Consider the following 17,768-nt stretch of genomic DNA (forward strand, 5'->3'; position numbering starts at 1 on the left):
CTTCAAGGAAGAAGGAACATCATTAGTTTCTAACTATACCTGCTCCTTTAATCTATGGGAGTTAGTAATATCAGAATTTCAGATCCCTACAGTTGCAAAGAGGAAGATGGGGTGGAAGTGTCTGGCCTTGAATTACTTGAAATTCATGTTTTCCCAAAACAACATTTAAAATCTCCATGGGATATATGGACCTCAATAAGTTGATCCATTGAGATCAGGCTGTTGGATACCTCTCTATATTGAAAAATGCATATCTCATCTTAGGGATACACCTACCCATGTGTCCCTAGCTCGACAGCATCCAGAAAAAGCCTGAGTTTGGGCACAGTGGATTGAGGAACATTTCTGTTTTTATGAGAAGCAATCAATAAAGAAGAAAAGACAATATCATACCGGACTGGCTTCAGCAGCTTTATGAATTCTCTTACATTCTCCTCTTTTCTCTCCCACAAAAATATGTTTTGAAGTAAAATCAGTGCACACTACTGTAAATATCATTACCAAACTCATGGCCAGAACAGCTGGGCAGTCAGAAAGACATGGGTTCAAATTCCACTTCAACATTTATTACCTGTGTGGCATATGGAAGTCACTTAACTACTCTAAGTCTCAGGTTCCTCATCTGTAAAATAGGGTTAAAAATACCTATAGTACCCACGTCACAGAACCGACGTGAAGCTGAGATGAAATACTACACTAGAAAGTGCTTTGCAAACCTTTAAGCACTATATAAATACCAATTGTAATTATTATTATTATTATTCCCTGGGATAAAATAGTCAAAGAGAGGTCTATCAGTTGAAACAATAAAAACACTAATGTTTTGGTTTGGGTTTTGGTCTTTAAACACAGCCTCATTTTACTCCCAGTGCAAGTTATGGGTCTCTCTTCTTACCCTGGCAAATTCCATCGGTTTGGGAAGCAGGCACATGACCATGACATCAAAGCGAACATCACACACGGTCTTCAACCACTTGGTGACAAACTGAGGTTTCAGCTTCTCCACTAAGCTTCCGACTTCATCATCCATCATGTAAGCTGTGGAGTGGAACCACTGAAAGACCATGCTAACCAGCCTGGCTAAGCTTTCAGTGGGTGTATTCTCACTAGGGGTACAAAGACTCACCTGAAAAACATCAAACAGGAACCCAGAGTCAGATGCAATCAATCAACACATACTTACTGTGACATTTCAATGCGGGGGAGGGGGGCAAACATCTCCGGTGACCCATTTAGAGCAGGCAGTTCCACTGGACCAATAACAATAATAATAATTTGTGCTTATATAGTGCTTTAAGGTGAACAAAATACTGTCTAAGTTTGGTTTGTCATTAAAAGATTATTCCGTATTACACAGATAGGTTATCAGAGTCCCAACCAAAGCTTCTTTCCTGATTCCCACTGTCATCCCAAGGACTTTGAGAAAGGTCCCACTCCTTCTAACCCTGACCGAGGCCCCTACTCACAAGTTCTTCCCCAAGACTTCCCACATCCCCTCCAGACCTCCTGGAGTGGTTAGGTCATCATAAAGTAGAGGTTCTTCATCTTTTTGTGTCAGAAACTCCTTTGGCAAGCTAGTGAAGACTATGGACCTCTTCTCAGAATATTTTTAAATGCAGAAAATAAGATACAGAGGAGTATAAATCAACTACCAAAATAGTTATCAAAATATTTTTCTATCCAGGTTCATGAATACCTTGCAATTTATCCACAGACCCTGTGGGGATCTGTGGACTCTAGGTTAAGAAATCCTGCTTTTAAACCCTGGTCAGATTGTCCCTTTCCATAGCAGAGCTCTTCCTGAAAGTTCTAAATTATTCATTAAAAAAGAGCACCTGACAGAATAGCACAGTCCTTGGAACAGAGTAATCACTTTTAATGATGGCCTGCTGGCTAACTTACTAACCTTCTAGAAATGACCCCAGTCATTGCTTCTGAGACTTTCTATATTGGTGTGTAATTATCTTCCTTCAAGGCATTGTGTCTATTCTCCAGATCCAGTCTACCAGGCTGCACTTGTGTAGATAGTCCTGGCCCACTTCCAACCGTACATGGTATATACCAAACTGGAGAAGTCTACCTTCAACTTCATAGAAATCAAATTATTGGGACATATGCCTTATTTTGGTTTGAATATGACATTTTTTCTCTAAGTATGGCTTGTATAAAACCTTAATGCAGCCTATAATTGCTATAATATTTCTTGCATACCCAAATTATTTTTCTTTTAAATATATAAGGGGATGGGGATAGAGGGGGGAGAGAAATGAGGAGGGGGGGGCGGGAAGAGCAGACCAACTATATATGTATCAACAAGATTTTCTCTCTTCAAGGCATCCAAAGGATATTCCCACAAGATCAAAACTGTTCTCAGCTAGCCAACTCCCTAACAGTCTAAGGATAGCCAGTGACTCCTGGAGATGTCATTGATTGGTTCATACCACACTTTTCCACTCTCACTACATCACTAATCAACCTTCTTCAGAACCACACCTTCCAGTAGTCACCTAAGGTCCATTAGGCCTTTGATGGTCTAGAGCAATGCTTCTTCTTTCGCTTCCAACTTGGTCCTACTCAGCCCTTCAGTGACACTTCACAATGGAGGTAGATGCTTCAAAAAATCACAATGGCAGTATTTGCCCAGCCCCACCCAGGAACAGCACAGTTCCAGCCCTCAGCACACCATACGTCCCACAAGCTCACCTACCCCAGAGAACAAATCATTAAAGATATCGTTTTAAGCTTGACCGTATTCTCCAAAGAGGGGAAGGTAATCCAGCACAGTACCTATGCCAACAGGCTGTTTTCCCTTTAAGGAGATACAGAAGTCCTTCAAATTCCCTTTAAGGAGATGGAAGCTCTCAAGAACTCTTTGAGTTGAGATCCTCACTTATTTGTGTTCCTTGCTGTTTGAGGCATAAAAGGCCTGGACTATGGGGAATGGATGTCAAAAATTTTAGGGGAATTGTTATTGGCCTGTAAGAATATCATTCTGACTTAACATAGCCAACTGCCATAGAGAATATGGAAGCAAAAAGAAGTAGACTTTTTATCTAAATAGGTATTTTTTTAACCTTAGGAACTGTACCATGTTTTTTATCTTTTGTAACCAGTACAGCTGTCTATATTGAATGCCTTATTGCATTTTAACTCCATGCCTGAATCAGTGAATTTGCTTTATTTAGGCCTATTTCAGAATCGGATTCTCTGACTTTTCACTTGGTTTAACTTCAAGATACAATACAATTATTGTATTTTGAGTTACAGCACCTGATCAAAACCTATTATTTACTGCCTAAGTGAGTTTGGGCAAGTAAATCACTTCATCTCCTGGAGCCTAAATTTCCTTATCTACAAAATCAGGGCATTAGCCTACGTGATCCTATGATCCTAAGGTGTTGGAACCAGTAAGTCAGTGCTTTCTTGTACAAGCCTGAATACCTGACCCTGACTAAAGAAGCTACAAAAAAAAAAACTCATTTTTTAAAATTTTTCAGTTTGCAAAGTACAGCCCTGTGATATAGGTTAAATAAGTATTAAATAAGTATTCTGTTATAAATTAGAAAACTGACTCAAAGAGATTAAGTGACTTACTTGCCCAAGGCCACACTTCTAGTAATGAGGAAGCATAACTCCAACTGACTCTTGACTTCAAATCTAGTACTTATTCCACTTCCGTGGTTCAATTGAATTCACTAAGAGCCTAGCAAATGACACAATACCTGATATGGACAACGTATGGCAATTCCTTTGCCCTCAAAGACTTTACATTCACCATCCACGGAGTTGTTGCAACTGGAACTTTTATATGACCTAAATCCAGCTACATTTTACGACTTTTATCCAGGAGTAAAAGCACTAAGAACTACATACACAAGGAGGCTTTTTTTCAGAAGTCATGTTGCAGAGGGATATTCCATAACTCTGTTACAACTGGCATCTATAACCATGTATACATGCCTATCTCTACACAAGAATTTTTAACCTGGTGTCCATGAACTCATTTTCTTTTTAAAAATATTTTGATATTTGATCATTTTTAGTATTTTAATATGATTGATTTCTTTTACTTTATGCACTTAAAAATATTATTTGAAAAAGGGATCCACAGTCTTTATCAGACTGCCAAAAGGGGCCATGACACAAAAAAGGTTAAGACCCCTTGTTCTATAGCCTAGTTGGAATCACCCGCCCAGAGAGTGCAGATTATGATGCCCTGACCTCTGGTCCTTTGACTCTAATTAGAATCCTACGTTCACTGACTTGAGATCTCTGGCAATGCCAGTTGTGGTTAAGATACACATCTCTACATCCACTTGCTTTTTACAGTTTTGTATTTTAGGCAGAACTCTTCTGGGTGATTCTGAATCTCACTGAGGAAACTCTGCAATGTTCTATGGCTTCAAGTAATCAGAATGTCATCCTAAATCAGGAAGATCTTGCAGGTATCTTATCATTTCTAGAGAATCCCTCTCCCATTTGAATTCTGCAATGCACAGCCTTCACAGCCATGGCAAAATTTTTGGTGAGTATAAGACTCCTTGATTATATATTTCTTAATAATAAAAGCTAAACACTTTATTACTATCATTAAAAGAGATTCAAGAAAATGTCAACAACCTCCACACACTTACTTTGACATCTCAAAGCTTTATGAGAATAACTTAAACAAGTATTGTGAGTAGTCTGGATGAATATACAAGAAGGGAAATGGTAGGCTTTCAAAGACATCATTCTACAGCAAACCATTCTAAAGTCACACAATGAGAATGAAATGACCATTGAAAGCAAGTTCCCACTGTACTTTTTGTTAATTAATCTATAAAAGCATTTAATTTAGTATAAAGGCCTAATTAAAAGACCCTCCCCTAGCAAAATGTCTCCCATGAATACAATTAAATCCCAATAGATTCACTGAAAGGCAACAGAAAAATCTTTTGATCAATGAACCTATGTTTAGTAATATAAAATAAGGCATAAAACAGGAACACACAAGTTACACTGATAATTTTGCTTCTTTCAAGATTAAAGTGGTTCAAGCTTCATTGTTGTACATCATAAGGATTACTGACATTTCCATACTTCCATACTTTGATGGACCTGTAGTTCATCAATATGTATATGCTGTCCGAAAGTGTGTAACACAATCCATCCATGCATTTTCATCCTATATGACTTTTGGCCATGTTTCTCTATAAATTGTCCAAAGGAGGTTCAACTGAACTGTTGGAGACCTATCTCTATGTCCTCTGATATTGCACAGACACTAATGAAGTTTTTGTTACATAGTCTACCCATCTCTTTTTCCTGTCATACGTATCTCTGGTTTTATAATTTATATACCTTTCCCTTATGTTTGAAGTAAGCAGTACATAGGTCTTAAAGAGGCATTGTGGTTCAGTGAAAAGAGCACTGCTGCAAGGTTCTCCAGTCAAATCTCATGATGTGTCACTACTTGACTGACCTTGGGAAAATCATTGGACCTTTCTAGGCCAGTTTCCTCATCTTTAGATAAGGTGGTTAGCTTAGATGGTCTCTTTGGAAAGCATGCCTGTTCTCTCTCATGCCTCATTTGATATTCCTATTATAGGATCATTGAGCAAAGTTTTCTCTGTGTATTTCAAGGATTTTTGAATGACTTTAACATATAGAGAGGACATGACTGCTTGGAGAAGTCTTTAAGTTAGCATTTTGCTCAACCAAATGAAATGCATAATTCATAGTCCAGAAACAACAGAGTGGACTCTTGTATTCTCTACTCCCTTCAATAAATTGAGTAACTATAAAGATGTGGCATTCTGTGGAATATTATTTATGAAAGCCTTCCTATTCCCGTCTCACACCTTCATCAAGTATTCTTTCTTACAAAAGTTTTATAGAAGTTAAGTGGCCTATAGGTCTTAAATACTGATATTTTGTTGGTTTTTTTTCAGTACTGTTAACGCTTCAAGAGGCAGTGTGGTATACCAGACAGAGAGATGGCTTCAGTCAAGAAGACCTGGGTTCAAGTCCCAACTATAATATATACTGGCTGTGGTACCCTTGAAAAGTCACTTAACCTCATGTAATCTAGGCAACAGTCTAAAAGTATAAGTTACAAAGTTACAAATATTGACCTGTATTAGTCAAATAAGTTTCCTCATCAGAAGTTTCCTATACCAATGAAAGCACAGCTTCGTTAAAAACAACATACACATAAACAAAAACCAACGTGATTTCCTCCCACCTTCTCCCCAAGAGTTTGGCATCTTCCTCTCTCCTTGCATCCTCAGAACTGTGTTGGCTGCCTCAGGGACAAGTTCTATATAGTAGCTTGCATTTTACAAATATTATTTCATTTGATCCCCACAACCACCCTCAGATGTGGGTGTTATCATTATCCTTAATCTACAAATGAGGAAATTAAAGTAGACAGAGTGTAGATATAGTGACTTGCTCAAAGTCACAGAGCTAATAGATATCAAAGGCTGGATTTGAACTCTTCTTACTTACTCTAGGTACAGGACACTATATCTTGAGACATCTAGCCATTCCCCATCTTGCTCATTTTGGGGAGCTGTGATGTTAAGAGTCCAAATGTAGTATCTCCGTAATGGAAAAAAGGTCTATTATAGAAAACATTATATATTTTTTTCATTTTTATCTGTTCTTCTAGTTTCCTATTTCTGTAAACTTGCTTTTCCCTGCTTCTCACTGTTTTATGAATTGATATTGCTCATAATCTCATACTAACCTCATTTGTAAGATTTTACAAACAAGTTTATATTCTAAACCAGTATTTCTGTTGGCTAACACTAGTTCATTCATACAATTTATTTTATTTTATTTATTTTGGCAACTGGTTTATATTGATAAAATTTCCTTAGCAAATGGTAATCTCCCATGTTGATGATTGTTCTGTTATCCATTACCCTTTTTTTGGTGTCAACGACTTGGTAAAATAGGTCATGTAGGACCTACTCTATCTGGAAATTTTCCCTTCTAACTCCGAAATTCTGTGATTGCAATTTGTTCTTTATTTTTTATCGTTGCTCAAACAAGGTTGTGGTAAGGATCAAATGTGCAAGGGCCATTATTAATGGTAATAACAATAAGATTGCAATCTGACTAAACACAGCAATTTAGAGATTAGTCCCATATTGGTAACCAATCATTTCCTGTTAGATTGTAATCAGTTTCATTTTAGGTGATGTTGTTCAGTATTCACCATGTCCAGAACTTCTCAATTCTTCTTTACAAATTTCTTGAACTGTGCATGATATATAGGTATGAGATTTCAGTATATTTTATCAGCATTTGGCCAGTCTTTCTTCCTCATAGACCATGTTTTTCAATGTATTTTTCACTTATCCTATAATATCTACCTTGTTATCTGCCAACTGCACTGAAGTTATCTACAATAACACACACATTGATTTCATTTGAAAGGTCTTATTGAGCTTTTCTACCTTCTCATCCTTTGCAACTAATATTGGCACATAAGGCTCAGGGTAGTCCTTTTTCAAATGCTCAACATGATTATTGCACTGTGAGATAACTGAGTATCCAATGAAATAATGTTTATTCTTGTCTTTGGATGTACAATAAAATCGACTCTGCCAATTTCTCAACTGCTTCTCCAAGGGGAAACTAGCACTCCCTTCATTACTTCTTTTTCTCTTTGGCTTTCATTTATAAAGAAAATGTCATGACTGATAAAAATAAGTTTTGCCAGTAGACTACCCACTTATTGGTCACTTGACAAGGATCTCACATCTAAAGTACCCTGATTAAGTTCATGTTTATAGATGGTCTAAAAACTATATGATTCTTACCCCTCCCCCTTTTCTGGCTAACCTTTGGTTTATACTGGGTTTTAATCCATTTGGAACCCATTTCTTTTTCAAAAGGAAAATATTACCCCCAACTTCAATGCATATTCTAATTACATCAGTATATGTTGGCTGCTGTTCTCATAGAAGGGATATAACAAAATCAAGTTTTAAATTCCAATTTGGTAAATAATTTTAAAGGAATATGAATGATGTGAAAAAGCTACTAAACAGAAAAAAAAAATCAGCTCACTGTGGAGATCTGTGTTCATGGCGAGCAATGCCATATCCACAACAGAAAGCCATTTCATGTAAACCTTGGATATTTGGGTGGTTCTAGATTTAATGATCCTTAGTAGCTAGTCTTCCTCTTTGGTCCTCTGTATTACTCCACTCCTACACCATGAAAAAAGAGGGTCAGTGCCTCACTGCCCTGAAAGGACCCCTGGATTCTATTTCCACCTGGGTAAGAAATGTCCATACCTCCTTTTTCATCCCTGATTATTACAAAAAAGAGAAGCATTTAGGCTCAAGCAGTGAAATATCTCAATAAGGCTCAATAAGGCTATTTAAAATATAGCTATAAGATAGGCTGATGTAAGGGGGATGTTTATAAAGTCAGGAATTCTGGGGATCAGGACTATTCCTTGCTCCACCCCCAAAACCAAGTGTTTAGAGGCCCTATTTAAGGAGTCTCAGACTAAGATAGCAATAATAGTCCAAATATCTCTAGCATTTTAAATTTTACAAAGTATTTTTCTCATAACAACCCTATGAAGTAGAAAATATTGTACATATGTGTGTTAAGTTGTTTTTCAGCTACGTCCAACTCTTTGTGATGCCATTTAGGATCTTTCTGGCAAAGATACTGGAGTGTTTTACCATTTTCTTTTCCAGTTTATTTTACAGATGAGCAACTGAGGCAAACAGGGTTAAGTAACTGGCCCAGAATTACACAGACAGGAAGTATCTGAGGCTGGATTTGAATTCAGGTCTTCCTGACTCCAGGCCAGGCATTCTGTTCACTGTACCACCAGCTACCCAGCAAATATTATTATCTCCATTTAACAGATGAGGAAATTAATGCTCATGTGATAGAACTGACTTCCCCCTACTAAGTTCCTGAGCTAGAAATGGAGCCTAGGTCTTCTGATAAAATATCTTATTTTTCCTACTGTACCATGATACCTTTCTACTATCATATTACTAGACAATAAAACTTCTGCTTGCCATGATCATCCAGGCTGTGTCTGTATTATGACATGAGATCTGATCATCACTGGGGCTTTGAAACCTAGACATCTCAGCAGAAAAGGTGAGTTTAGTTCCCTGGGGCAACTCAGGCTGTTCAGAATTGTTGGGCTAAATCAACCACACTGCTGTCTGATTATTCATTAACAAGGTCAAATTGGATGATTCAATTGTCCTGGAATTCATATGTTGGGCTATGTATTGAAACAGTCATTGAAATAATCACAAACCTACCAAAAGCTCCCTAGGGCCTGAACTATATAGAATATTTGCATGCAGATGAGTATCAGGTCCTATGCCACTGTCTGTACTGTACTAAAACCAGAAATAAAACATTATATCCTGCCAATGTCAATATTTGGTTGTGTGCCAAGAGATACATTACCACGAACCATATCTTATGCTTATTGTTTCCTCTCCATTACTCAGCCAATGTTGAAAAAGTAGAAATGTACAAGAGCAAAGTTCCTCATCTGTGAAATCTCATAATTAGAAATACACTGAAGATAGTGGTTGTTTTTTGAAATATACACACATAGAGATAGAGATAGAGATATATGTCCTTACTAAGAACCATATTCCAAATTGGCTGAGCAGTCGTTGGTCGTGTTTATCATCATCTTTGTTATCAAAGTCAGTGTTATCCAAGGAGTGGTGAGAAGAGGAAAGCCCCAATTGTCTTCGACGGTTTAGTTCATATTCTCTCTGCTCAGCATGAAACTCAGCTTCCTTCAGCAAGCTATAAAAAAAAAAAAAAACCGGGGGAAGTTTCATATCAAACAGTCTGGAGACAAATGTTAGATAATGAATTATGCACGGATACCCATGAAACCTAAGTATTGGTTTAAACCTCAAAGATCAGTCTGGTACAAACAGAAAAACAATGGATTTAGAGTCAGAGGATATGGATACAAATCCTGGCTCTGCCACATAATATCTGTGGGACCTCGTGCAATCATTGAACATCCCAAGGAGATGCTAGATTCCTTCTCAGTAAAAGGATAGGGATTTAACTAAATAGTATGTCATCTCTTCTAGTTCTGTATCACTTAACCTGTGATCCTATGGTCCTTCTAGGCCTTGGTGTCTTCATTTATCAAATAAGAATGGACTTGATCACTTATAGGATCCCTTCCAACTATAAATCTATGATATTGTGAAGCATGAATCCTCTCTACTGGACCCTAAATAAGAGGTCATTTAGCCTCACCTTTAACACTTTCAGTAGTATGGAACTCATTTCATTTGTATTGTACAACACTTCTATTTTGTAAACTGAAAAACTAAAACACAGAAAAATGACTCCACTCAAAACAGCCACTGGAGTGATGGAAGCTAAACAAAAATCCAGTTCTATTTACAAATTCTTTCCATAGGATGTCAAGGTCTCCTTCCCCTGTCTTTAAGTGTATGAATGCTGTAAATACATATAAGACTACTAAGGGAGGCAGGTTATTTTTTTTTAAGCTGATTAAGAATTGGAATATGGAACACACACCCCCAAAAGATGTGAAAGAGGAACAATAAATTTTCTGACATGTATAGTGAAAAAATGAAAAAAGGAAAATATTTTTATTTAAGAGATGCTTTTTTTTTACTTCCAAGGAAATAGTATAGTCAGAAGACTCAAAACAGAGATATATCTCATCAGATATAATCACTGCAAAAAGCTGGCGCATCAGTGTCTACATATTCTTATTTGTAGATAAGAGGTAACCCAAGGTGAAGGCCAGCAACTCTGCAATCTGTCACATTACCTAATCACAGCCTCCACTGCACACACAAGTTCCTCGGCCCCACATTCCCGTGTGTTGATGGGTGGAGGTGATGTCTGATACAGGTGGGTCTCTGCTGTCGCTCCTGTTGATCCAACTTCATTGCTATGGTGGTTTGAATGACACCTTTTGCAGTACCGGACAGGCCTGTTTCCATGGCGACCACAGCACCCTGCTGAGAAGCAGGTAACAACAGCCCTCCTCACATGAGAACTGCAGTTCTGAAAGTAAAAGAATTTTTAAAATTAAATGACTAATGTAAATTTAGTCAAAAATTGGAACAAATGGGAACATAATGGGCCAGGCAAATGTATCAGGATTCTTGAAAATGGAAATTAGCATTTGAAAGCAAGGCTCTCTGTCAATTAGGTTTCAGTAATGATAATATGATCCAAAACATTTTCTATTGGTCTAATAGAATCAAAAGGCCAAAAAGAGAAATGTTTTAAAACTCTAAATATCTAAAAAGCTAAAGAAAGCAAAACCTTTAAATATTAGCTGTGCTTCAAAACCCTCTCTAAACATACCTCAATGATCTCATATTAAAAAGAGACATAAATATCTTTTCTCCACAACACACATTTTCTGAATTTCCCTATTTCTGTTGAGGACTCCACCATTCCTCCAATCAACCAGGTCTGAAACTCCAGTATTATTTCCTGACTTCTGATTATAATTCATCTAAATGGCCAAATCCTGGTATTTCTACTTCTACTCCACCTTTGGCATGTCTCCTTCTCTCCCACTCACAATAACCACTCTAGTACAAATTATCTTCACCTCTAGCATAGGAACTTTTGCATAACTTCTTAACTGACCTCCCTGCCTCCTCTTTCCCCAGTCCAAACCACGATCCACATAGCTGCCCAAGTGATTTTGTCCACGGCTGACCATGTCACTTCTCTTACCAATAAACTCTGGTAGGTCCCTATTTATTATCTCTAGAGTCAAAAATAATATTCCTTGTTTTGAAGTTGAAGGCTTTCACAAGTGGCTTCCACATCCCTTTCCAGTCTTGTGATACATTGTACCCCTTCATGAGTCAATCAAACTGGACTTGCCACTCTGCCTCACACCTATCTGTGCCTTTGTACAAACTGTCCCCCAAGCCGGGAATGCTCCATCTTCTCACCCCCACCTACCCTCCTTTGATGCTTACAAAGGTCAAGCAACATCTTGGGTAGATTTTGGGTCATTTCTATTACATGAACTGTGCCTACCCAAGAGCAACTGATATTTTCCCAATTATTTAGATCTGTCTTTATGTGGAAAGTGTTTTCTAATTGTGTTCATATAATGGCTGGGTTTGTCTTGGAAGGTAGACTCCCAAATATTTTATATGGTCTACAGTTATTTTAAGTGGAATTTCTCCTTCTGTCTGGGGTCTGAGAGTAATATCTAGAAATGCTGATGATTTATGCAGGTTTCAGTTTGCTGAAGCTGTTCATTATTACGAGTGGATGTTGAGTTGATTCTCTAAGTGTACCCTCCTATCCCCCCGCAAAGAGCGATGGCTTAGTTTCCTCCTTCCGTTTCTTTGTCTTCTCTCATGGCTAACACTCACAACGTTCGGGGTACCACACTGAGCCGCAGCGGCGACAAGGGGCGTTCTTGGTTCACCGGGATCTTACCGGGGAACCCTGCCACACTCTCCACACGAGGCCTTCCTAGGCCGCCCCTCCCCCTGCCGTTAGGGCCTTCCCTGCAGAATGACCCCGCGCGTTTGGAGGGCCAAAAACAAAACAAAACGTTAGTCCCCGGCGGGCCAGCCTTCTGGTGAGGCCGGGCCGGGAGGCAAACGCGAGGCCCGGGCTAGGCCTTTGTGGCACCAGGGCCCCGAGGATCCCCTCCTCTGCCGTGCTCTGCACTGGAGGCCTTGGGGTAAAACTGCTGTCAGGTGCGTCACCTCGGCGGGGGGGGGGGGGGCCGCCCTTGGGGTGCGCCTGCTGCGGTGCAGGGGTGCGGAGGTGACAATAAACATACGCACGAACGCACGTGTTCTGCAAAGCAGCGAACATGAGGGCTCAAAAGACTCCCAGAGTCACCCGGGGCCACCGTGAAGCACGGAGCACACATCCCCATTGTGTGCATTTTTGTTTGCTCTCGCTAGGGGGCGGTATACTGGGGAAGGCGACCGCCTTGGAGAAGCGGAAGAGAGCGCCCCGGAAGTTGCCCCCACCCCCAGCCTGTGATTGGCCAGCACAGCTCCGCCGATCCACCTTCCTGCTCCTGCCCCTCGGGAAGCCGCAGCGCGATAGTGCGCATGCTCCAAGGGTGGACTTCCCATTGGCCAATTTCCCCCACTTATACATAGTCAAAAAGTCATTTTAAACGTGTGTGTGTTTTTGTCACAGATAAATATATCTTATATTGCCGTATTTCATATTTATCTAAATATGTATTCCAAAATTAATCTTGCGTTGATCATGTCCAGATAAATGCATATGTGTATACTGTATTTTGGGTGTTTTGTCTTTTTTTACCAGTTGTGATTTTATTGCATAGGGGAAGACTGATGAGGAACTAACTCTCGCTTCTTTTTGGAGGTCAGCACCTGGTGTGCAAAGAGCAGTCTTAAAGAGTCACCCAGAGAGTTAAGGGAGTTGTTCAGGGATACAAAGTCTGCCTGTGTTAAGGTGGTCTCTGCATCCACTTACCCTGCCTCTCATGAGTGTTAATGAATAAGTACATATTTATCATTCATTCAAGTAAGTTTTCTTTAATGCAAATACTGGCCCGTAAGCACCAGGACTGTTCGCTTGTCCTCCACAGTCTCCTTACCACAGAGATGTTTTGCCCTGACCTCTTTAGAGAGATCACCTACTAAAAAGCAGGCTGCAGTCTGCATCAGTGCAGTGTGTGTACGTCCACCCTTTTGAAAACAACCAGAACAATATTTTTGTTCAACTTCAAAACTTCACATCATCCGTATCTTTAAGCAACATCCAAGGACACTTGCAAAAGTTTTGTTGCACTCTGGGTGGCCTTAACTGACTGGCTGCTGCGAGCAAACTGTTTCCATTCTCTTCAGTTCTCTGTGGGAGGCCCTAAGTAACAATGTAGCAATAAGAACCACAGGAACACTCCAAAGCAATATCACAAAATTGGGAGAAGAAGACTCCTCCAAAAAACTGGTTACAAACCTCAAGTAGAAGGAAGAGAATAAATTCCAAAGACAGAGTGTACAAATTGGGAAACTGACGAAGAAATCTTCCATAGTTTCAAGAAATATTGTTGTCAGGCATTAGTAACAGGTGCAGAAACCACTTCCTCATCTACCAGTGGTGACTTGAGGATCTCCATTTATACCCTCACTTTCCCCCAAAGCTGGGGACTGGAATTCTCTAAATATGGATAAATTCACTCCAAAAGTCTATCCTATTCAAATTTAATGTCCCTGGGAAGGAACACATTTTAGATCCTTAGTTTAGGACTAATTTAACAAACTACTTTTGAATCTTGGCAGGAGCTGAAGGCTAAAGAGAGCTGTATGTATGAGACAGCAAAAGTAGATGAAGGTACTTATGAGAGGGAAATGAAAGAGTGGTGTTGAAAGGGCAAGGATAATAAGCCATGTATTGCCTAGGATCCACAAGAGGCACTACATTGCTTACAGGAAACAATCATTAAAACAAAGGTTTGAATTAAACTTTGACCATCACACAAGATGTATAGTTTTGTATTCTTGCATTTTCCATACCAGAGTCAGGCTTTCAAACCAGGAAAGTGATATAATTAGGGACAGACTCGGACCTATTTCCCAATGTCTTTGTCTCTCTTAATAGTCTGATAGAAACATCTATCTTTTTCCTCTTTTAGTAAATGGTGTCTACTTTTGCCAGAATTACTTCTCTCAAATCTAAGAAGTTCCTTCAACTTTTGAATCCCTTCTTTTTCCCAATATGTATGTTTCCTAACTCTGAATTTCAAGACCACCTTCTTCTGTCCGATTTCCTCTCTGCTTAGCATCTTTGTTTTCTCTTTCTCACTCTGTATTTATAAGCATGTAAGCACACCACACATTATACTACCTGTTACCTTTGGAGCTCTGTTTCCAATTTGCCACCTCTAGTTAGTGACAGGGTCAAGACCAAAATCAGAAACAGATCTCCTGGCTCACAAGACCAGTATTCTTTCTACTACAACATACTGCTTCTCTTGTTCCCTTATTCTACTCAAACAAGTATTAGATAAAGAAAAAAGATGAAAAAGATGTAGAGAAACTCATGGTTGAAGTTTGAGAGAGAGAGTTTGGGGGCAAGGAGGTCGTGTTAATCATTTAGCCTGACAAATAAATTACTATCTTCTATGCACAGAAATAGGAGTAGTATATTTTGTGCAAATATATTTTGGTACATACCCCCTTCCCGCCACCATAAAGTCTTTTTAGCATGAAAGTTGCACCATTTCAATATATTTGAGCTCTACATTTATTTTATCATTGTTCAGATGTTTTGGTGAAGTGTTTTATTTTTAAACTAATATTATCCCATCATTTTGGGTTGATTATATGTTATCTCTATTATTATGAAGCATACTGTGCAGGATGGATTAGCAAGATCAGGGTTGAGAACACTAGCCATCTGAAAAGTAAGCAATCTTGCATGCTAAATCACTTTTACCCCCTTCACAAATTATGATCACATAAACATTTTGGAGACCATGACACAGAAATGAGGCACATGTTCATGGAATGAAATTATGAAACAAACACAGACAGTCATGCCTCACCACACAGATAGTTTGATCTTACCTTTTTCTGACATATAGCAGATATTTCAGCTGTAAGGGGAAGGTATACAAAACATCAACAGAGAAAGAAAGTCCATCTCCCCAAGGGCATTCAGGGGGGAAAACAAGCTTAGTGTAATATTACCTCTGGAACTAGCCATAGAAATCCATATTCTTAAAAGTCTCCAACATAGATATCTACTTCATCTTGGCCTGTATAATTAGGCCTAAGTAGTCCCTCAATGGGCCACAAAGCAGTCTTAGAGCTCTTTTTCATCAATGGCCAGTGGCATGCATCATAACCATCAACTTCTTCATTATCATAACACCTTACCTGTATATAGTGCTTGTTTCTGCATATATTATCTCAAATGGTATTCATAACCCTGTGAGGTGGGTAGTACAAATATTATCTTCTTTTAATTAGAGGCATTAGGGGCCTTAAGTCATTGAAGAGTTTGAAATGAAGTAAATCAGGTAGATCTGTTCACAATAGTAGTGTAAGCACTGTGCCTAACATATGGTAGTATAGATTAATAAATGCTTTTTCATTCATTTTTACTTTTAAAGCAGTACCCTAGTTTATCGGTTCTCAATCTTTTTTATCTCACAGCCCTTTAGATTTTTAAAAATTACTGAATACCTCCCAAAGAGTTTTTTGTTTATGTGGGTTATATCAATCTATATTTACTGTCTCAGAATTATATCTCATATATATATATACATAAATATACATGTCTCAACATTATTATAAAACCAATTTTAACTGTGGATCCTCTGGGGTTCCTCAGACCACATATTTGAGAACTACTTTCCTACTTAATGAATATGTCAATAAAATGTCTCTAGCATACTACATAAGTGAGATTAGTATAAAGTATAACAGTAGGGCTTTATATACCTATATATGTATATGCATACCTGTGTCTATACAATAACACAACTTCTACTTCAATAACCTCAAATTTCTATCATTTCGTCAGTTGTGGGCATATTATTGGTACATAAAAGCATAAAGATCCCAATCTTACCAAATCATCATAAAGAGTCTACGTAACTTGATGTGACCCAAAAGCTTCACCTCCTCATGGCCAACCTTCTGCTGATAAGTGCCTTCAAATTTAGCAAGACTGATACTCTGACAACAGACAGGCCCATACTCAAAACCCTTCCTGCTTAGTAGGGTCTATTATAGGTTGGGCTCCATTAGCAAAGCCATGGTAATTTAATAATAAATAATAACAATGTTTTGGAGGAGGATTTCAGAGAAAGAATATCACAACAACTTATCAAAAAACTAAAAATTAATTCATCCACTGGTTATTTTGTTTATGCAATGCCAACTAAACAATTTATCTGATTTCTTTGCACAGAATTCTTTATTGACTACACCAATCATTTTTCTCTACCGTATTCTCTTTAAAACAGCAATTATTTCTAGATAATAGAATTGGTATAGGATCATTATCCCTAAATAAAGTGTACATATGGTTTTGCCAGTGAATGCCAGACTAATCACTACACACATTGGCAAAGTTTTGCAGTACCCTCTCTTGTCCTACTCCATCCTAACCTAATTTTCAATAGAATGGCAAGAACTGGAGGAGTAGCAATGGTTGCAGCAGGAGTTGCTGGGAAATGCCTTCCAAGGTTTATTTTTTACCACCTTAAGTCAACTACGTTCTGTTTGGATAACTCAGTTCACATACCCATCACCAGATCTGGGAAAGATGTGTGTGTGTGTGTGTGTGTATGTGTGTGTGTGTGTGTGTGTGTGTGTGTGTGTGGTCATTTTGAGTGACCTGAGCTCTATACTATCTCATGAGACCATTAGCAGGACCTAAAATTTCATAAATCATTTCATAAGTCCATATGGAAAACTTTTCTGGTCATTAGTTCTTGTATTTGCTTATTGTGGCTGCTAGTGGCTGTTTAAAGAAAGAAGAGCTGATCTCTAGCTGAACAAACTAGTGCTAACTGCTAACCCCTATTTAGCTCCATCAGTGACTATTAGGAATCAAAAAGGAAATTTAAAAAGCTGACTTAAAGATAGCTTTTCTTGGGACCTCTGTATAGCCGAGGGAAGGAGCAATAAACAGGCATGGAAAAAGGATAGTTTGCAGAATGGATCTCTGAAAAGAACCACAAAATAACACAGCTGCACTCAAAATTTAGCAGTGGGTTGGTAGTAATATGGGTA

General features: G+C 38.6%; 1 protein-coding gene and 1 long non-coding RNA gene across 13 annotated transcripts in view; one reads left to right on the forward strand and one right to left on the reverse strand.

The window, feature by feature from the left end:
* Positions 1 to 17,768, reverse strand: part of UNC79 (unc-79 homolog, NALCN channel complex subunit) — a 342,891-nt gene that overhangs the window by 233,945 nt on the left and 91,178 nt on the right. For 11 of the 12 annotated variants that reach the window (XM_072623539.1, XM_072623542.1, XM_072623545.1 and 8 more), the window contains 4 exons: positions 15,591 to 15,619; positions 10,820 to 11,058; positions 9,630 to 9,801; positions 896 to 1,126 (listed from right to left, as the gene is read on the reverse strand). In XM_072623539.1, coding sequence (XP_072479640.1) covers positions 896 to 1,126; positions 9,630 to 9,801; positions 10,820 to 11,058; positions 15,591 to 15,619 — 671 coding nt within the window. The remainder of the gene's footprint in view (positions 1 to 895; positions 1,127 to 9,629; positions 9,802 to 10,819; positions 11,059 to 15,590; positions 15,620 to 17,768) is intronic. The other variant, XM_072623544.1, reaches the window with a different exon arrangement.
* On the forward strand, positions 2,689 to 6,600 carry LOC140513665 (uncharacterized). Its single transcript, XR_011970272.1, has 3 exons — positions 2,689 to 2,770; positions 4,330 to 4,525; positions 5,934 to 6,600. It is a non-coding gene; the product is annotated as an uncharacterized lncRNA (long non-coding RNA).

The sequence above is a fragment of the Notamacropus eugenii genome, chromosome 7 (assembly GCF_028372415.1).
Source record: "Notamacropus eugenii isolate mMacEug1 chromosome 7, mMacEug1.pri_v2, whole genome shotgun sequence".
NCBI classification, from domain to species: domain Eukaryota; kingdom Metazoa; phylum Chordata; class Mammalia; order Diprotodontia; family Macropodidae; genus Notamacropus; species Notamacropus eugenii.